Source organism: Nestor notabilis, unplaced genomic scaffold (assembly GCF_000696875.1).
Source record: "Nestor notabilis isolate BGI_N333 unplaced genomic scaffold, ASM69687v1 scaffold21640, whole genome shotgun sequence".
NCBI classification, from domain to species: Eukaryota; Metazoa; Chordata; class Aves; order Psittaciformes; family Psittacidae; genus Nestor; species Nestor notabilis.
Window position 1 is genome coordinate 1 of NW_009910944.1, and position 22,192 is coordinate 22,192.

The following is a 22,192-nucleotide window of genomic DNA, read 5'->3' on the forward strand; positions in this document are numbered from 1 at the left end:
GACAGGAGCGGGTGCTGGGAGCGCAGACCCTGCTGCGGTCCCTGCTGGAGTCACACGAAATCCCCTCCCTCATCCTCTGGGGACCACCGGGCTGCGGCAAGGTGAGTGGCGCCGCCGGGCCCTGCCGCCGCTGCTTCTTCTGCCCTGGCGGGCGGCGACTGAATGCTCAAGCCCTTCTCTGTTCCGTGTGGCTCTCGAAGCTGATGAGCTTAAAATGTGGGGCCTGTTACGTTAGAACTCGGCCTTTTTTCCCTCTGTCTTGTTGGTTTCTTCTGTTACGGCTTTACGTTAGCTGATGCCCGCGAGTTTTCGCTTAGATTACAAAATACACAACCTGCCTCCTGAATGAAAAAGAAGTGGCTCACCTCCACTTCAGACCCACTCCCTGTAGCTTGCACGTTGCTTACACAGGCCCTTCTTGGTTTCAGATAACTAAGATTTTGTAAACTCAAAGACCGTTGCCTAAAACGCAGGCTGTGTTTTAGGTAATTTAAAATGAGCAACAAACAGGATCTGTAAAACACCTAGGAAATGGGGTGAGATACCAGCAGATTACTACAGCACAGTTTGCAAGAGCAGGTTTTGCTTTAGCCACACATTTTGTCCTCTAACAGAAGGCAGTGGTATGAAAGGGAGCTAGTGCTGTGGCCAGGCATGCAGTACCAGGCACACATCTATCTGCAAACACACACTCTGAAACTGATGGGTCTTTGCAGGATCTGACTGATGTACTATTTTGTTCAGCCTTTTTTAAGATGGCGGGGCAGAATGGTGAACCCCAAAAGGCACTGTAATTACAGCACAGCAACAAAGGGATCCACAGCTGTAGTGAAGGAAGGACCAAACAAATGCCTCAGGTGTGGTCAGGAGGGAACGTTCAAAAAATCTTCCCTTCATTTTATCCTTTTTCTCTGTATTTCAGATTGGGGGTGGCAGGGGGGAGGCTAAGCAAGCAAAGTTCATGATTATCTCTGTCAGCCTAATGTGTGCACACTGCTAAGTTTTGCATACTGTGTATATATATGCTGTATGCGAAAGCATGAGTGGGAAATCTGGGACAGGGAAGAGAATGACTAACACTAATGATAGCAGAGAAGCTGGGGACAGCATCACCTTGCTCTTCTCAGCATTCTCACTTGAAGATAAAAAGAGACTATGTATGATATTTAATAATAATGCCAGTTAATCACAGTTGATGAGGAGCAGGTATGAGAATAATTGATAGATGAGTACTGTTAGCAATGACCTAAACAGGTTGTTTAGGCTGGATAACAGAAAACGCCTGAAAAGAAACAGCTGGTGAACTTGAGTAATTGACACTTCCTTTAAAATAACAAAGTAATATCAGAAAGAAAAGTATCAGAGGAGGTAAGGGCTATTCCTAAAAGCTCAATAAAGGGGAGGTGATTGTTGGAAGCAAGATGGCCAGATAGAGGAGGAGAATTGAATTCCTTAATAAATTGGAATTCACCTTATTGAATGAATAACATGTTCAGGGGCCTGCCACTACATTTATTCATACTCTTCTGCCTTTGGTTTCTTTTTATCTGTGTCAACAGTGTGTGCTTGCTCTTTCTTGGAGACCTTTTTCCTTAGAGAAAAATGCTGTTACAAGTATAATGTTAACAAAACTGAATTTGGTGGTCTTTGAGTTATGATCTGATGAACTCATCGTTTTTTGGCTATAGAAATGTTTTTTCATGAGTTTGTGGAAGCTTATGCTTGTGGTTTAGGTCTTCTTTAGGAACCTTTTGTGACTTTGGATAAGAGGTGATCTGTTTTATACCTGTGATAACACAGGTTTCACTCTCTCATGACCTGTCTTCCTCACCTATATGCCTTATGTGGAGTTGTATTTAGTAAGCTTGCTTCTCAGAGAATTTAAATTCTACTGCTCATCATTCATCTGGTTTGTATCAAGACTGTGCCATTTGCCCCATCAAGGAAGACTTCCACAATTTATCAGTTACATTTTCTCTCTCTAAGTACTTAAGTGTTGGTTGGGTAGCTCATCTCCTTCCTAGGTTACTCCTCTGCAAACAGTCTTGAAGCTACATGCTTTCTACTAGCTCTTGATAGACTATCCATTACTGTCTGAACCAGCAATTCCTACTGCAGAAGTTGAACTCTTCCTTTTACCTCTATGTATTAGTATTTCTAGGATGGTGCTGAAGTATAGTTTCATCTCAGGCCTTCTGTCCTGCAAATCATATTGTCTGTCTTGTGTAAATAGCTGAAAGTTCTATCTTTTACTTGGGTGTTATTTGTTAGATTCCTGTCCTTACAGATTTAACATGCAAGGTAACATAGTCTTCCTAAAGATAGAAAAAGAAGTCTGTGGTTGCCTGCCTGCCTCATTTGCTTACTGTTACATATATAAGGTGTCTAAGAAAGCATTTCATGAGGAAGTAACCTGTGAGGATGGACAGATGAAAAGGAAGCCTATTTCTCTTCTGATGGGAAGATTCACAAAAAATTGAAAGTTATAAGATCTTGTGAAGGAGAAAAAAATATTCTCACTGCCTCAGGACCTGTGGTTGGACTGATAATCAAAAACTTCTTCTGTTAAGTGCAGTCTTTTTCAATGGGAGAAATATTGAGAAATAATTGCATGTTACATAGCTTCAAATGTAAAAATCTCACATGCTGAGTTCAGCCCATCAAAGAAAATAGCCTTATATTACAGGGTAGGTGCTAAAATAGGAATATAATTAGGTATGTTGGTCTAAATTCAGAAGTGCTGTATAAGATAGTCACAGACTCCTTAAACCTCTTCACACTCTTGCTACCCATGGAATCGGGTTATTGCAGCCTATCTATGTCTTCTTCCATTTCTACAGCCAAGTGCCATGCTAACTGATCCTTCTTTTGAAAAGGGTAGAGCAGGATTAGGTAAAAAAAAAAATAAAATAACTGGAGAGGGAATTAATCCTTGGGGGCAAATTTCAAATTAATTGGTGTATTACTTACCAATCTGAACCTTTATAAGAACTAACAGTTCAGCAGATGTTTTCTAAACAAGAAGAAATTGATCTTGGGCATTAAGCTGCTGTAAATACAGTATTTCATATTGTAGGTCAGGAGTACTTTTGGAGAATTTTAATCATGAAAGCAATAAAGCACAAGTACCTAAGTAAAAATACATGTGCTTTGTACTGCCCAAACTGATTTTGGCCTCAGTTGCATTTGAGTATTTGAGGAAGCACAACCAAAATTGTAAAGACAAAATCAAGTACTTCTGTTGTAAGTTTATTTTCTTCTGAGTTTCCATCTGTATTGAGTCATTTTAAGGGAGCATGATCTTTACTTTATATTTGTTATCCTAATTTCTTAGGAAGCCAAAGTGTTCTAGGTGAAAAGTTTTTGTCTCTGTTTTTGTTTTTACTTTTGTCACTATTTAGTGTTGAACACTACACTTTAAGAAGCTGACGAGACACAAGCCAGAAGAAATACTGCCTCAAAGAGATGCCATGGTTATTAACTTTGAAATAGTTACCTTGTTCATCCTGACTATGCAGATTTTTAAAAGCCTCTACGAATCCTAGTGTAATCTGAGTAAGTCATACTGTGATTTATGACACCTTAATACAGGGATTTAGATTTTTGTTTGTCTGCCGTGGGACACCAATTTTAGTAAAGAGTTAGCAGAGGGGACACAGCGAAACTTGAGCACTGAATAATTTTGCTGACACAGATATGGTTTAAGCCTTATAAACCTGAACATTCTGTATTTAAAGGCTGTAAACATTCCCTTTTATGTTTGCTGTTTATGAAGAAAAAAAATGTAGGCAACAACATACAAAACCCTACAAAAGATAAGTCAAAGAACATTCACGCATGCTTTTCTGGGGTCCATATCTGCAGTCTAGTACTAAGGTAAAATATGCCATGCTGATAGGAGTGCACAAAATTAAAACCCCCAGTAGGTGGTCTGCAGTTGCTATGAAGTCTCCACGGAGTTTATATTTTATTTCTAGGACTCCCTTGTATTTCTTTTCTGTGTTTGTTGTTTTGTTTTGTTTTTTTTTTTTTTTTTGGAGATTTTTTTATATGACACGTTGAAACACAGACAGTAAGTCCAATTTACATATTTTGTTTCTTGCATATTTATCATCCATTCCTTCCACAGTTTTCCATTTTGCTGATTCAAGAGATAACCTAAATAGCTATTTGATTACTTGAGTATATTTTGTCTGCTCTTACTCGTATGGCTTGGGGCCTGATTTGAAGTATTTGAAATAGTAAATTCCTTTGATTGATTACCATGAGGTTTTTAACTGAGAATGCATGACGTCTTTTACAGTAGCATACAGTGAAAGTCCAGAACAGCTCTGAAAAGGAGCTTGTCTTTGCAGTTGCCTGGGAGAAGTCTTTGAATACAGTATGCTTTATTTTGCTTATGCCAATCTAAATCAAGAATTACTTAGGGTAGCTCTGTAGGAGGAGAAAACTGTGAGAGAAAATACAATTGTACTTACAAAGCAGTTAGAATATAAGGAGGCAAATCTAGATGCAGCAAACGGAGGCACTGCTCCATTTCAGTAAACATTATGCAATGACCTTGCATCTGTTTATGCTTGGTCGGACTTGGATTCTGCAAGTGCAGTAAACTACATGCTGTTGCTGTTGTTCAGTGACACCGTACTCCTCTAGTAGTCTCCCACTGGGCTATTTGGGGTGTGAGGAACCAAACAGGATGGGTAAGAATAGCATCTGCCCTTATATAAATGCCAACTGCTGCCACATTTGATTGTGTTTATCTCTATAGACAGTGTCCCTGGGCCACGTCCATCAGTTATCTTGACAGTTTCCTTTAGACACAGCATGGCTCTTCTCCTGTGATGCAGTGTTGTAGCTTGAGGTCAGCTCAGCAGTGTTGGGTAGGACAGACCCCAGCTTTTTAAGCTGCATCCTGGGAATTTCTCCCCTGGCTGGCATCCAAGGATGCTGGTGCTGTTGATGTCTCACTGAAGGCAGTGAAATAGAGAGTAACCTCCCCTGACTGCTTGTCAGCCACAGTATGGCTCTAATGCCCTCAAAGGGAGGATTGAGGTTGAGAAGAGGCAACCCCATGTATAAAGATACAGAAGTCCTGGCCAGAATAATGGAAGAGGGAAAAACACAGGGAAAGTCATGGTCAGAGGGCAGCATAAAAAACCAGGATGCCGTTTCAGAACTCTTGATAATGTAATTTAGACACTACAAGTCTTTAGGTATAGCTAGCTTATTGGGCTTGTGTTTTGTACTAGGCTGACAGTTTTTGCCAACCCTGCCGCAAACATAATTCACACTGTGGTTTGCTCAGGAACAAACCAGCAATGTTGCTTGCTGGGGAAGCCAACTACATTATCCTGCTCAGGACTAATCCATGTTGCTCTGTAGTCTATGCACTAGTGCAGATCTGTGTCAGTTCTGCTTTGGTCACCTAAACATAGCAGGCTGTACAACCTTCCAGACTTGTTGGGAGAAGTATGTATGTTGGAAGGGCCCATCCAGGTGCCAGGACAGCTTTTGCACCAGTGTGCTCCTGTAAAGTGTGGTGTGAACGTCAACTCCTCATGAAAAAGCTGTGAGAGGTGAAAAGGACTGTGAGGATGGACCAGAATGTCTGTGAGCTGCCCTGTGCACCTTGCAGGAACTCTCTGACATGACTGCTGAACACAGTATAGATGTAAGCTAAGAGACTATGCATTTCTGTGACTGACATCTACAACAGCAGTTTTGCTAAATTTATGTAATTTAAGAATCAATAAGGAAAGTCTCCATGAACAGGCAACCATAGATAGATCTCTAAACCTGGTCTACCTGATCTTCCGCCAGAGTAAGGTAAGAATGACCTCAGGTTTCACAGTCAACTTCTTGACTGGAGTCTTCTTGACTGTGATCTGACCATATAAGCTAATCTCTTCCCAATTTTTTCAGTTCCATTTTCTGAAGAGAGCTAGGCAATACTACTGTTTATTCCTGGAAGGGGCTTTGGTGAGCTAATGCAGTTTAATTGCCTGGTAAAGAGGTGCAAAAATGAAAAGACCACCTTACAGTTAATGTTAGTCATTGAACATCAGAATCAGTAGGACAGGCTTAATTTATACTTGCTTTATACTGTTTTCTTCCAGCCATTGGTGAGTGGTTGCACTGACTAGTGGCAACACAGAGAATTGGGAAATATGTCACACTCAAAGAAAGTTGCTTAATCAAGGAAACTTGTGGATATACAGAAAATTCTTGTCTCCTAGGACAAACATCCAACTAAACACAACAACAAATCGACTGACTTACCGCTCTGACAGCGGGAGGTGCGTGGAGTCAGGTACACTTTGTGAGTTACTGTTACTTCATCCATAACTCATGTCAAAGCCTGGAAGAACTGGGAACATAGTTGCTGGGAGTGGGCTGTTTTTTTGTTTGGGGGGGGGTTGTAAATCTTGGACAGTTGCAGCCTTTGGGAAAGAATATTCGCATTCAGGCTGACATGAAGTTTGCAGGATGGTGGAGGAGAGTTTTGGTAGTTAAGTGTTTGTGTAATAGATCTGGAAATGAGTGACTATAGGCTCAATTCATTGGTGAGTAATGGTTCATGAGTTTCTTGGTGGATATGTTTCCACATTTCAGAACGGCCTTACTCTGTATCAGATTTTCAGTGTTCTTCCTATGCTTCAAATACAATGCCCCTGAATTTAGGGAGAGAAACTAGGGGTTTAGCATATGGGTTGTGGTTCTTCTGTGCTAATGCCTTCCAGCTTAGGGTACCCTGCTTAAGTCACCACTGGGTTATATGTTCTCTAGGTTGTAACTTGATAGTAACAAAAAGGGAGAAAACAATGTAGCATGTTACTGAATTTTGCTTGAGGTGGTAGAAGAAAAAAGCAGCATTAAAAAAATGGAGCGTATGGAAAATAAAAGGCTTTCAGAGGAATAGGGAAAGTTCAACCTGTATGTGGTGGGCAGTTAGACTTGCTTAATGATTGTGCAGAACAGAAGGAAGAGGTCATAAACATGCCTGTCCATGTTGAGTGCTGCTTTTGAAAGGCAGTGTATGTTATCACAACCTTTGTTGACCTAGAAGTTGGCAGAGTGGGAGAGGTACGTGCTGGTAGGGAGCTATGCAGCAGGTTTTGAGTAGATTTTTGGTCTAATAGTAACTTTCAAACAAATCTCTTTGCATCTTTTTTTTTTCCCCCAAATTAGGAGTAGAAATATGGACTTCTGTGCATATGTTTAAAAACAATTCCTGGCTGCCTTTTTGAAAGAATGAATCTATTTGTGACATGGTGAATGAGGGCTGGGATTCAGTATGAGCTACCAGTTCGGGTGGAGCTACAAGAATAGCCACTTTATTATTCACCACCACTTTTAGAGAAGTAAGAGGTACATTTTTCCCTTCTCATCCTCAAATTTGATGTATTGGGGGTTTCAATGCTTTCAGTGATTTTAAAGGCATGGGTACATTCTGTTTAGTAAAGAAACAGCAACTTTGGTTTTATTTTGATAGCTTAGTTTCAAAAATAATTTAACTTCTGGATTTTGCTTTCCCAGATCTTCCTGATTTCTGCAGGCTTTGCTGCAGATGCTTTCCAACATGTATTTCCAGTCTTGTCTTCCTAGCAATATAAGGAGGGGAAGGACTGGTGCTTTGAGCTCCAGGGGATGAGAGAGGATCTGACATGGGGTGTGAGTCTTCTATTGGGATGTGAAGTGACACCTGTTCTGAACACAATCAGGAAGCCCTTACTAAAACTAAAGCAAGAATAAATAGTGACACATCCTCCCCTTTAGCCTCCCTTTTCCCATCTTGGGCTGGTTGCCATTCCAGGGATGAGGAGATCCATTAAAGAGACACAGCAGTGCTGCAAACACCACTGGTAGCTATGTAGTAGGTGGTTGCTTCTGCAGCCTCTCTGTAAGAGGATCAGGTTAGCAGCACCTGCTGCTTTAACCTCAGTACTTGGAATATCTTCTGAAGTGGTTTGTCAGCACCTGTCCCTCTCCTCATCTTCTGAGGCTCTCTTCTTTTCAATCTTTCAGGGCGGCTCCTTTCGAGTGAGCTCAGTGGCAAAATGGCCGGTTTTTCTCTAGCAGTACTTTGCAGTGGAGATGCTTGGGACATGCAGATGCACCTGCCTTTACTCAGGTTGTGAAGGAAGGTCTCTAAATTGTGCTTGTGATGTGTTCAGGTGTAGTAAACCTGCCTGGGAGGTAGTACTGAAGGTTGCTTCTGTGCTTTGGTGGGCTTAGTGAAATTCTTTATAAATAAATTCCGATTTGCAAAAGCTATCTTTAAGGAAAGAAAACCAACACAGCTGCTTACTAAAGCCTGCCAATGGTTTGTTAAGTCAGCTGCCTTTTACTTCCCTGGGCCAGCATTTGATTACTGTTAATTCTTTAAAGAGTTATATTTTCTTAAGTATGCATGTAATTTTTCAGTGCTAACATTCTCATGCTTTTGTAGAGAACTGCTGTCTGATTAATTTCATTTTTATCTGCAGTAGAAATAGGAAAGGCTTTAGTTTACAACACTGTGGCTTTTTATTTCTTAAATGTGGTTGCACTGTAAACTCTTCTGCAGGTGTCTTGGGTAGTCCTGCTCTTTATCTGTTAACATATTCTGCAGACAGAATATCTGCAGAGTGAATTACAGTCAGCCCATCTCTTATGACAGAAATGTATTTGGCAAAGAGTTCTTCTTCCATGGCAAAGGAGACAGCTGTCATTGTTGGCCTTTTCAGTATTGAGACCAAATAGGTCTGGTACGTAAAAGTGCAGGCATTAGAAATGGCAGCAGTGGAATTGGCAGCTACCTCTAGCAGGAAGTTTTTAAGTCTTCTGTGTTCTAGAATGGCATGAACTAAAATATTTTATAAGCTGTCAACACTATCCCTTATGTCCAGAATATATAGCTTTGTTCTTTAGATACTTTCTTCAAATGAGTACTTTCTGTGTTCAAAAAGACTTTTACAAAGCTATGTCCTATTGCTGTTTCAGACTACACTGGCACACATCATAGCCAACAGCAGCAAAAAGAACGGCACGAGGTTTGTGACACTGTCAGCCACCAGTGCCAAGACAAATGATGTTCGAGATGTCATCAGCCAAGCTCAGAATGAAAAAAGACTCTTCAAAAGAAAAACCATACTCTTTATTGATGAGATTCATCGTTTCAATAAATCTCAGCAGGTATTGTACTACACTGCTTTTTGAAAAAAGCCTTTGCCAGCACTTCTGTAAAATTTTCCCCCTGTACCTTAATATGATAGCTTACTTTGGGCTTTTGGTTTTAATGTGAAGTATTTTAGTAGATGAATTAGGGAGAAACATAAAAATTAAATTCCATAACTAACTCCCAATCTATGCTTAGTTATTGTGATTCAAAGATTTACATGAAAGGCTGAGCTATACTTATAGTTGACTTACATGCCAGGCTTTATATGAAGTTTCTGCAAAGTCATGTTAGTAATGTTTTCTGCACACCATTTCAGCCTCCACTGGCTACTGGGGCTAGCACTTTGCATTGCGTTAAAAAAGGTCTGGAATGTGAATGTGCATGGGGTGGCTATCTGTTTTAATGTTGTCCCTTCTCTGTGAGAAGGGAAAAATAAGGTACTTCAGGATAGCACATTGCTGCAGCCATCACTTGGGTGTTTGGTTTTTTCCTTTTACCTTTCCTAGGTGTAAGTTTTCTTAGTCGTACCATGGAAAGCTTGAATTTTGTGCTACAAGTTACAGTTTTTATATTGAACTATACTGCAATCTTCCTACAGTTTTCTGAGCCAAGCTGTAGACTTGTGTAAAAGGGAATTGTAGCCCTAAAGGTGAAGTAGCCCTATTATTTGTTATATTTTATAAGACAATTTCACAATATCTTGTTTGCCAAGCAATAAAACAAAGTCACAAAAATAAACTAAAATTTGCAGATTTTTATGCTGTTTCTGGTAGAGTCATTCTCAGTACAAGTGTGAGTTATTAAAGTGAACAGCCCATAATGTGCTGTGTGTATGAAATTAAATCATTTAGATAGCTGAGCAGATGAGCTGCCTTGTCAGTGAGGTTATTTGTCATACCAACAGGGAATCCAAAGACTCAAGACACAAAAAATGCAGCCTACTCACATGGTATGTTTCAGATTGTCATTGATGGAGATCAGCTTTTTCTGCTTCCCTCCCATCCTCAGGACACGTTCCTTCCTCACGTTGAGTGTGGGACAGTGACTCTGATAGGAGCGACCACTGAAAACCCTTCTTTCCAAGTCAACGCTGCTCTTCTGAGTCGATGCCGGGTGATTGTCCTGGAGAAGCTCTCAGTTGAAGCGATGGAGGCGATTCTGATGCGGGCTGTCAGGTCCTTAGGGGTCCAGGTTTTGGGCCAGGGTGACCAGCACAGCAGCTCTGCGACTGGCAGCAGCAGTGAAAGCTCAGAGTGAGTACTTTATGGGCTGCAGGGTGTTAATGCACACAGCCTGAGGAATTGACTGCCTGCCAGGGAGAGAATGAAGCAGTTGGGGGGTGGGAAGAGAAACCCTAGCCACTTCTGATAGTAAAGAAAAAAAGTGGCAGCATATGGCAGGGGTGAGGGGTGACAGGAGAGAGAGAATTCAAAGCACTGGCTCTCTCCATCCAAAACATAATCTCACTGTCTGGATTAGGAGAGAGTTGTATACTTGGATCTGTAGCTCCTGACTCACCCTCCTAGGATATTTAAATCTGTTCTGCTGCTGAGGATTTGCTGAGGAAGCATCTAACTGTTTATTTTTCATGTTTTAATGTGTGTTACTTCTTGCTACTGGTTGTAGAAGCATCATGTTACTATTAAGTGGTGGATGGTGCATCCCTCCTTAATTTAATTTGGAAGTGCCTGACAAAAGTTTGTTGTTTCCTGAGAATATTCTTTTAATAAGATCAGGAAGGATTCTACTGTTCTTTAGCTGCAAGATAAGTCCTGTGGTATTTTTTATGGTATGCTGTGGGGAGAGGGGGCTGTTGTTGTGAGGTGTTAACAGATTGTTTTAAGAGAGACTTCTTTTTTTTTCTCAGCTCCTTGTTGCCCAAGCCAGATAAAGTCACATTAAACATTTGGGAGAGTTCTAAAAAAAGCAAGGTCCAGATTTGTCTGTAAAGGATATTATCTGCCTTCTGAAATGGCTAGCTGGCAAATAAGAACAATGCTTGGTACTGTGCTACTTCGATGCAAGTTATTACACTTGATGTTGTTGCTTGCCTGTACTCCTAGTAATTTAGTGTATTGACGTGGTAATTGGGTGGGTGCTCCATATGAAATAAGTGAGAAGGAATCGATTTTGTCCTTTAGCTTTATCACAGAGTGTAAGCCCTAATAAATGCTTAACCTGAACGCTGAGGGCAGGGCAGGGAAGGAAAGCTATTCCCTTTTTATTTTTAGGGTACACTGCCTCATGGTTTACTCATTTGTAGCTTTTACATATTGCAGTAATGCGAATTTTAGAAGAGAGGCCAGTACTGCATGTCAGCCTTAATGTAATGGCACAGCTGTGGTTGTGGCTACACCCTAACTGGGGTTCAGAGACTTTCCTTTCTGTACAGGATTAAAGTACAAGGCATAGTTTCAGCTGCAGTTGTTTGGGTTTGGGTTTCGTGAGACTCTTCAGTATCTGTAACCTTCCGTTAGCTATGGATAATTTGAACAGCGCAGTGTGGTGCTTCATCAAACTGAAAGAAGTCTGGCAGGCAGACTGTCAGACTAGCACAGTTTCAGAAATCTATCCATGGAGAGAGAGGGCCCTACTCCAGTGGCTAACATGGGAGCCTACCGTTTAAAAGTAAAAATGTAATGTGTGTTAAGTCTTTCTTGGCTTTCCTGCCTCTATTGGATTCTCGTCTGTAGCTGATACATACTGTTGCACGTGAGTTTGTCTTTTTATAAGCCATCCTGTCCCTTGCTGTGTTTCTGGTTTTGAGCTCTTTGTTAATTCCTTGCTTCAGTGTACATACCATTTCTGTTCCTTCATTTCCCCTTCACCTACTACTCTGCAGGAGCAGCTGTGTCTTGTCTTTTACCCCTTCACCTCTCTGCATCTAAGAAGCAAAGCTTTCATTACATGCAGACAGGTAACTGTTCACGTTGTCCTGGGGAATGAATGAAAGTCACCAATTACAGTTGAACTGGTTGTTCACTGTGCTTACCTTTGTTCCAGGGTTGGAAATCAGCACGTCCACTTTAAAAGTGATGCAGAGATCCAGCTAGAAGCCACAAGAGATGTGTACATTGGATTTTGGATTTAATTTCACATGGGAGTCTCCCATCCCAAACCATGGAAGCATAGTATGAAGTTGTGAATGCGCTGCTTGGCTTCAGTTTATCACTGAAGTATCACGTTACTTGTCTGATATGATGGCTGATCTAGATCAGATTTTGGATAGGATGATTCTTTGTGGTCTCTTCTCTTACCTTGAGGAATAGGTGAGGGTGAATCTTCTCTAATCTCTATAGGCATCTTCCATGCTCAGAGAGAATGCAGCCATCGCTGAGTGACTCAATAGGTTTCATCATCTCTGCACTCCATGCACATGCAGCAGTTATCAAAAGGAAAGTGTACTCTACCCAAATCTCTTTCCTTATGTTTTCTTGGTGGTTTTTTCTTATCCTGATTTTCCACCATTGTCGTAGGTCTCTGGTAAGGTTAGGTCACCTGGCTTCTGTTTCATCCTGCTGTGGCCTTTTCTTGCTGGAAAGCTAAACTAGAACTAGCAGGTGTTACCTACTTTGTATGGTATGTCTTTGCATGTCAACATGATCATAAAGCTTCTTGACAGTTTTTGTATTAGTTGCTTGATTTCATTAGCATAAGATGTGCTTTTTGTTATATTTTCATCAACTTTACTGCCATCAAATTGTGCGTTTCAAAGCCTGCAGCAAATTAAGCTGAAAGATGGGAGAATGTGAAAGGAACAAACATACTCTTGAAGAAGAAAAGTAAGGAAAAGTCAATGTTGAATATGCTTTATATTGCTGAAACTTTGCTTGTGCTTTCTGCAGTTTTACACTCAGTCATAGCACAAACTGTACCAGCTCTACACTGATACCCTACACTTGTACTGGAGGAAATAAAATTCTTCTTTATTTGGCTTTTTATTTTTATCATTCAGGTGCTGCCCTCAAGAGTGGTATCTCTAATTCAAGTTGAACAGTAAACTGGATAGTGGATTAATGTATTTGAAGTCAGATAGCACAGAAGGCGCATAACTGAGGGAGATGGAAGGATCCCTATTTTCCTGTTGGCAAGCCCAGATACACAGTTTGCCTTGTTTAGTGGCTATATTGCAAGTACTGACAGGTTTTGAATTCACTGTTTTGTAAATCACAGTGTTGAAGATGGCTTCCTTTGGGTGTTCACTGTTCAGTATCTTTCTAAAAATTATTCCCTTTTTGGAACATCCATCGAATTTCCTTGCAGGAAATAGAGTTGCTGAGATGAGAGGCAGCATTCAAAAACAATGCTGTAAGGTAGTGAACAATACATATCATACTGCAGTATTTCAGGTGTAGAATTGTATTTGCCTGTAAAAGTCTGTTTGAGTGGATGTGTGAGAATAATTGCACTGAGAAAGTAAGAAAGTAGTGATTTCTATTTGAAAAAGAAACAATGGGTACTTTATCTCATGTTCTGCTTGTTCTTAAATCTTTCATCATGCAGGTTCTCCTTGCTTGGACTTCCTTCTATCTACTCTCTGATATTGCTTATACTCTCTTGTCATTGGTTGAAACACTGAAGTGTTTATACAGGTTTTCTGGATACTTCATCATACATTTCATGTTGGTTCTTGGCACATCTGTTTTGGGGGTTTGTGGAGATAAGGAGGAACTGGAAGAAGGATTCATTATCCTGTAGTGGTAGTTTTCCATTCCTTAAGCTCAAGTGAGTGATGGATCCCATGGCATCCCTTTTGGCTTGTTTATGTTTTTGTCTCTAAGTTTCACCAGTTACAAGTACCAACATTGAACATTGGCATCCAGTGGGTGTTCAGTGTTAATTTTGGAGAGTCCTAGATTGAAACTGAAGAGACAGGAATATAACTCGACTTTCTTGCCGAGCTTCTAACTGGCAAATAAATGGCAAAAATCCTCTAAGGCCTCAACTTTGTTTGGGACAGAAGACTGTTCTGAGTTTCTTGGAATCACAGTACCTGACCCTTAGTGCTCTCAACTCTTCCCCTCCACTTGCAGTTGCTGAGTTGTGGCTATCAGTGTGTGGAGGCCTCAAGCACATGGTGTTCTCTGGAAACAGCAACCAAAGGGTTTAGTTCTTGCAGGTGAAGCCTTCACTTCACTCTGTCCTGCTGGTGTATCCAGAGTGTTTGGCCAGTGTGCAGCATTATTTGGTTTTGTTCCCTGCTGATGGAAGTATTAAAGCAGGATATCTGTGTATAGTGCCTGCCAGGTTTTTAAAAACAGCTTTTGCTTTCTTGTTGGCTTCTTTTATTGCATATAGAGAAATCTGGTGCCTGTCTCTTGTGCTGAGGGGTCAGTGTTGCTTACTGATTTTCAAGGAATTTGATAACAGTATGTGCTTATTTTGTTGCAGATTCCCAGTATACATAGAGGAGAAAGCTCTAAAAACCCTAGCCTACCTTTGTGATGGTGATGCAAGGACTGGACTGAATGGACTCCAGTTAGCAGTTCAGGCCAGATTAGCAGTGGGGAAGACCACTCCTTTGAATATTCCCAAAAGAGGTTCTGCAGATAGCATTCTGATAACAGAAGAGCATATAAAAGAAGGGCTACAGCGATCTCACATCTTGTATGACCGAGCAGGTGAGTGCCTGGTACAGTTTCTGAGGTGCAGCGTTCTCAAGAGCTGATGGCCTCTATAATTTCTGTTTCTTCTCCCCTTTTCATACCAGCTCCTCTGGTGAAACAGTGGTTGTACTGAAATTTGGCCTAAAAATTAGTTTTCCTTTATGGTGTAGCAGGCTCACCCAGAAATTCCTTCTGAACAGGGTTTCCTCTTCCTGTTTAGGAAGCATGGGTCAGCTGAAAAAGCTTTGCTGCCCAGCAAATGGTTGCATGTGAAATTATTTGTTCTTTAAGGTTATTAGAATATTGTCTTTGAGGGTGCAGTGCAAAGAGGAAGAAGTAATTGGATTAGGTGGTTTGTTCTTGGAGGGTTGGAAATCTTCCATTGCACTGTGAATGTCTTGGAAGTGCTTACAATTGCAACAATGCTATGTGAAAACTGGAGCAGCTTGCTTTATTTTTAGAGTTGCTTTTTAAGGTGATGAATTTTGTAGCTTGCTTAGGGCAGGTCACATAAGTGTAATTGCATTTAAGGCTTCCTAATGTGATAACCACTCTTGCTAAATTAGTGACTCGGTAATGTTAGGCATTGCAATAGTTGGCCACTATGCCATTTTATGTAAGAGTGTTAAAAATCAGAGAGTGAATTTTAGAGATTAGGTGAATCCCCTTGAATGCATATGCTAGTTCTTCAGCAATATGTGAATCACCATGCAGTGTAGTATCAAATGATTATGCCAAGCAGTATTTGGAGAACTGATTGACTTTTGTTCTGCCACTGTATCTGATATGCTCAGTTAACTGTCACTACTCAAAATCCGCTAAGAGATTTCTCAGGGTTGGTTGTAACACACATGCCTGCTTGCAGCCCTCTTGTAGAAAATGGAAATGATGGCTTATTGTCAGGAAAGTCAGCTGGGCAGATACTGATAAGATGGCAGCTGAGAAGTCAAGAGTAGGCAGGGGGAGGGAGAAGAAAAATCTTACGGGGTCTGTGGCAGGAAGAATTTGTGATTAGGAGGAAGCGGAAAATCTGACCGGTTTGCTGGTGCGTGGCCCGTCATGCACAATGCAAGTCCCTTGTGTGCTTGCTTTTGCCTTGTGGCTGCTGTCACACGGAATTCCTGGCTGTATCCATGGCTTCCAGCCCTTCTACCACTGTTTGCTCTGCTAGAGATAGGACACAGTGCCTCTTCCTGAGGCTTATATCAAGTCTTGGTAGCATGTGTCAGTCCTTTCTCTGTAACAGAAATCCTTCGAGCTTTGTGTAGTGATTTTTGGTTTTGGGTTTTATTTTGGCAGATATTTTCAGAGAGGGGTGGGAGCAGTGAAAATTCTGGTTTTCGTGATTGTATGAATGCCAGAGAGCCTGCCACAGATACTGGCAGAGTAGCAGGTTGCCCGAGTACGTGCCTTTTACAAAATTTCTCTCTTTTGTGGAGTAGTCATGTCTTGACTTACTGCCTTTGTCCATAGTAGAGATAGCTGTTTGTTCTTTTGTGTACAAAGGGCTTGTGGGTAGAGGCTACTACATAAATAAAGATATCTTTGTAGCATGTTTTAGCTAAATCACAGTTGTGGTGGTGGAATCTACAATCCTCTAATATGAAGTGTTTCAGCCTTAGAAAATAGAGGAACATGGTGCTGTCTAATCATGATAGCAGCAGCATACATCTGAGTGTAGTGTGTTCATGTAGAAAGCACCAAATAATTGATTAATGTTCAGTCAAGAGTTGTGTAAATATGGAATTTTGATTTCATATAATTATTTATTTTTGGTAGCCTTCTTCAAAAGTTGTCAGATATGCGTAGCTGCGCATTCTTTTATGTACTTTCACCAAGTAGTCTGGGAAGGAAATGATTCATAATCCAGTCAATAGGCTATTGTTCTGATCTGCATGCAAACACCTAAAGACAAGATCATTGTGCAGATAATTATGCACTCTAGCTGAAAGGACAAAGAAACAGTTCTAGTCAAATTTCACTGCCAGCAGCTGCCTGCAGCCCTTGCAGTTAGTCATATTTTAGTTTTTAATTACAGTTTTTAAAATTTTGATTTTTGGAGAAAGTTATGCAGCAACCAAATTAATTAAAGCAAATATGCTTTTAAGATAGAGTTATGTTGTCTCTTCTTCCTCTTATGTATTGTGTCTGTCTGCTAACTGATTTGATAGCAAATACCAAAGATAAATATCAAAATAATTGGAGGACTTTGTCTCACTGTCTATGTGGTAAAATAACTTCAGTTATGGTAAACATATGTTACCACTTATGGTAAAGACTGGGAATGTTTTAATGTGAAGTTAGTTTTTCTGTAACCTGGAACGTGGTTGTTGCTTCCTTTCTATGGAGGAGGAAAGAGAAGGTGTCTCGCGCCATGATGTTTTTTTGCCAGCTTTATTCTTTTCTGATGGAGGAGTCTTTTTATCCATGTTGTTGCTGTAGTCTGTCTTCCAAGGCTTTCTTCTGTCCTTTATTGATGAGCAGTTTGATGTTACTTTTGGCTAAGATAGAAAATAATTTGAGATGGGGATGTGATTTTACTTTTGCTCACTACCTGATAAATAGGGATTGCTTGAGAAGTCCAGAGATTAATTATGGTCAGTGAATGATGCCTTTTTCCCATCTTCTACCAGTAAGACTTTAGATAAATCAATATCTTAAATTAACTGGAAAACTCTTTGTGAGTGCATAAAGCAATTTAGGGGGATAAATCAACAAGATTTATGCATCTGTATGATTACAAACAAGAAAATCCTGTCCTCCACAAAGCCTCTTGTGTAGTGTCTTGTTTCTCTTCAGAAAGATATTTTTTGCAGTTTTGTGGAACCGGCATAGAGAAAATGCATTTTGAGTCCAAAAACTCATTAGAGTTTTGATTTCAAGAGGTATCTGGGATGCAGAACAGCAACGATAGATAAGTTTGCATGTGCGTCTCTCAACTGAATTGATAAGGCCAAAATACCTATGTTGGCTAACCAACCTGAGAGACAGAGCTAATAAGTAAAGGTCTATAAAAAGTTCTACTTTTTTTTTAACTGCTTCTGGTATCTCACATAGAATACGTGTAAACTGTACCTTTAAAAAAGAAACATAAAACATCTTTGTCCAATGCATGTAACTGTATTTTGCCTTTGACTGAAACTGCATTTAAAGTACAGTTGCAGTTTTTCTGAAGTCGTACTCTAGTGTATATTGTCATTATGCTGATGACTTGGTCACCAACATTAGTTTTGCAAGAAGGAGATAAAGGGAGGAAACTGTTCCCTTTCTCAGCCTACACACTCTTGCAGGTATATATTTCTAGACCCAGTCTATCTGCTGGATTCCTTCAGCCTCTTCAGCTGGTATCCCCAAATACAACACTTTACAGTAGGCCAAACAGTGTATGAAAGTCCTCCAGTAAAAAAACTCTAGGTGAGTGCAACATCTAGAGATATTTAAAGGCCATTTCCTTACTTTTAAGAGACCAAGAGACGCCTCTTCCAAGAGGACGATGTGAGTTCAGCTGCTTGGGTTTATTGCTGCTAACTCAAGTGTTATGACGGAGCACGGACATGCTGTTTGTGTTGGCATGAGTGATGACTGCATACCACACGGCTCTTTGTGTGGAGTCCTAGCAAAAATAGCTGTCTGCCGGCCTGCATACACCAGCAGCGCGTGTGTTGAATTCCCCACAGAACCACACTGCAGCGTGAACAGTGACGCAGGAAGATGAATCCAGTTGCTGACCTGGGAAGTGGAGGTCTTGCTGGCTATCAAAAGAGCAGTTGCAGCGGTATCTGGGCTTTGGTTTTCAAACTCATGAATGTGGCCTTTTATTTTGCAGGGTTTACGAGTGACGGTGATGTGTTCTGATTCAGCCCTCAGGCTGTAAATCCTTTTAGCCGTAGGAAGAAGAGAAATATTAACAGATGGCTGTGCATGCAGCCAGTTGCCTTTATAAGACATGCTTAGCATTGAGCCAAGGAATGCCAGGCACTTTAAAAAATAAAAAGCACAGATTATGTGGAAAGCTTAACAATATTACAGCAAAATACTCTTACAAGTTTGATTAAGAGCAATGCATAAGAATCAAAACCAGCTGAAGAGAGAAAAATTGCAAGCAGGAAGGGTCTCATTCAGCATTTGTGATGTTGACCCTCTATCAACTGTAGCCCTAAAAGATGTGTGGAATGGCTTTGTTTCTCCTTGGAGTCCATATCTGATTGTATATTGAACTTTAATGTAAAAAAAACCAAAAACATACATATATTCCTTGTAATGCATTCAGTCTTCTCACTCCTTATTAGCAGTCTGGCATTTCAGGTTTTATTTGTTTCAGCTGCTTACAGTTTCCAGGACCCTTTCAGTGGGGCAGGTACCCATAATTGAACTCGATGTTTCTTAGGGGTTTGCCAGGGGTATGTGCTGCAGTCCTGTTCCTCCAGATTGTGTAATGTGCCATCATTGTGTATCTGCAGCAACATTTCATGTTTTCCCTGTATAATACAGCAAACTCATGTCTGATTTACTGCACTCTTTTTTATTTTTGAGTTTTAGTTGATATGAAATTAATTTTTCTAAAATACCACTGGTGTATAGTACTGGATTTCTGTGATTCTTCTGTTGTCGTCTTAGAGCTGTGTGCCATGTCCAAAAGCAATGGTCAGTGGTTTGTATGTGCTCTGTCAGTTAGGAGATATTTATACAGTCTTCTTAACTGCTTAAATTATTTTTTTTCCTGGGAAGGAAGGGTTGCCAGGGTACCCAAACCAAATTGTTTTCCCTGCAATGTTTAAAAAAACACCCTCCTTTTCATCTGCAGTTGCTTTGTTATGCTTATGTAATTAGTGGAATGATCCATGTGGCAAAGCATGAAGGTGTCGAAAACATTAAATGAATGCCATAATCACGTGTACATAAAAAGAACTTGAAAAAGAAGGTTACATTTTCCTGTTGTCATCTAGTAAAATATATTCTGTTCCCTTAAATGCATTTCACTTAATTTCCTCCTAACGGTTTTCTGTATCACTTCTCTCCCATTCTAAATAGGAGAAGAACATTACAATTGCATCTCTGCCCTGCATAAGTCTATGAGAGGCTCAGATGAAAATGCTTCCCTTTACTGGCTTGCTCGAATGCTTGAAGGTGGTGAGGATCCACTCTATGTGGCAAGGAGGCTGGTGAGGTTTGCAAGTGAAGATATAGGTCAGTATTCACAGTATTTCATGTTGGAACATTATGTTGAGTGAAGATCTGTCTGGCTTCTGGTTTCAAAAACTGGCTTTTGAAAACTAAAACAACCCCAGAACTGCTATATGCAAAACAGGTGCAAAATGCTGAAATGCTTCATATCTAACAAAAACTTTGTATGTACAGAGACATACATGTGAGAAAAATATTTTTGAGGTCAGGTTTTGGCAATGTATTAATACGGATTCTTCTAAGCTCTGATGTTGTTACTCTCATCACCAGTAAACTTGTGTCACAGAGTGTGTGTATTTCAGGGATGTCTGGTTTTTTTAATGACTCTGGAAGGTGAATGCCTACCCTAACTTACAAACCTTAGATTTGGTAACTGGCTCCCTAGCTGTAAAGGCATCTTGACACCGGCTTACCCAAAGTAACAGATGCAGCAACACTTTTAGCACATATGTGAAGGGTGAAGAGTTATGAGGTCTGGGGAAGTTATGTCTATATAGCAGTATTTCCCCATTCCTTTCTCTGTTCCAAAAAGTGAATCTTACACCGGTAGCTACTGCTCAGGCTGCCACCATGTGGCGACAGATTCAGTCTGTAAATCATACCCATGACTTAGACCTTTATTTTGCAGAGGAGGAGGGAGAGGGTGGAAAGAAAAAGGAAGGCTGTGGATGGAATGAGTGTATCTTATGTACTGCAAAATATTTTACAAAGTTCCAGCACCTGAGAAACAAACTTTGAAATGTGCATGGATAACCTTCCATCTTACAGAAGGAAAAAAAAAAGGAAGGAGAGACTTTTAAACTGACTTTAATCTACTTTTGTCTGATCCCTTTCTGTAGGGCTGGCAGATCCTCTGGCCTTAACACAAGCAGTTGCTGCTTATCAAGGCTGTCACTTTATTGGAATGCCAGAATGTGAGGTAAAGACTTCATTAATTCACTGATCTGAAAGTACTGCAAACTGTAAAACTTAGCTGTAATTATGAAAAGAAATGGAGATTGCAGGGACAAGGTGAATTTAGTTACTCAATCATTCAGCGTGCCCCTTTTTTGACGAGAATGTCGTACCTCTTAAAATAGATGTTGTAGTTTGAAATAAAATTCACTGCATATTCATTGTTAAAACGTTAACTAATGTCATTTTGCTCTGTCCATTTTGCTTTGTTATAAATAAAATAATATATTCTGACATTCTAAAGTTGCTATTATTTTCCAGTAGTGAAAATCATTAAAAGCTGTGTTGTTGTTAAATAATAATATTCAGACTATAGTAGCAGGCAGAGATCAGTTCTAAAACATAATCCCTGTCATGCTACGCAAACAACCTGAATAACAAACCTTTTCCCAAGCAGCTTAAAAGAAGACATTTAACATTTTCCCTTTTCATGTTTCCAGGTGATTCTAGCACAGTGTGTAGTGTACTTTGCCAGAGCACCCAAGTCTATAGAGGTGTACAGGGCATACAGCAATGTCAAAGAATGTCTGAGAATGCACACGGGACCTCTGCCACCTGTTCCACTGCACCTGAGAAATGCCCCAACAACACTCATGAAGAACTTGGGCTATGGCAAAGGCTATAAATACAACCCTATGTACAAGGAACCTGTAGAGCAGGACTATCTACCAGAAGAGTTAAAAGGAAAAGACTTCTTCAACGGATGAAAAACATGACCACCTTGCTCAGAATGGGGTTTGGTTTTATGACTCATACATTTGTATTGGGATGGAAATTCCCTTCAGTCTCAGCCATTTGTTATCATGATCAAAAGTGTTAAGTCACTGAGCCTTTCAGATACTTTCTTATCCTTCTATCTTTACTGCTGTTATTCTGAAGGTGTTTTGTAAAGAATTGCAGTTAGCCAATGGAAAATACAAAAATAAGCTTTATCAGTATAGTGCTGTCACCCTCTGTTTCAAAGGAAATGGAGAAAAAGAAAGGCTTGTGGGTTTGGCTCTTGCTGTGAGACAAGGGATGTCATTGTGCTGCTTTTTAAAATCAGTATCTGCTTCAGATTTTGAGAATGTTTATTTTCTGGAAAAATAGTAAATTGTATCCTCTCTGCTAATATACAGCAAACAAAATATAATTACAGTGTAATTCTTGTTCTTACGATGTTCCAGAGACAAATTTTGTACAAAATTGATTAAACCAATGAAGTTGTTAAACATAGTGTCTATGCATTTGTTTCAATATTTGTATGACAGTGTTGTGGTTTTGGAAGTTTAATGTTCTTCTATCATTC

General features: G+C 40.2%; 1 protein-coding gene across 1 annotated transcript; it reads left to right on the forward strand.

Annotated features, from left to right (window-relative positions):
• Positions 1-5: 5 nt before the first annotated feature.
• On the forward strand, positions 6-21,795 carry WRNIP1 (Werner helicase interacting protein 1; the record flags this gene model as incomplete). Its single annotated transcript, XM_010012435.1, has 7 exons — positions 6-101; positions 8,983-9,174; positions 10,169-10,413; positions 14,552-14,781; positions 19,798-19,953; positions 20,790-20,869; positions 21,345-21,795. Coding segments are annotated over 7 exons (1,266 nt in total), but the record flags the coding sequence as incomplete, so codon positions are not given.
• Between the last annotated feature and the right edge of the window lie 397 nt (positions 21,796-22,192).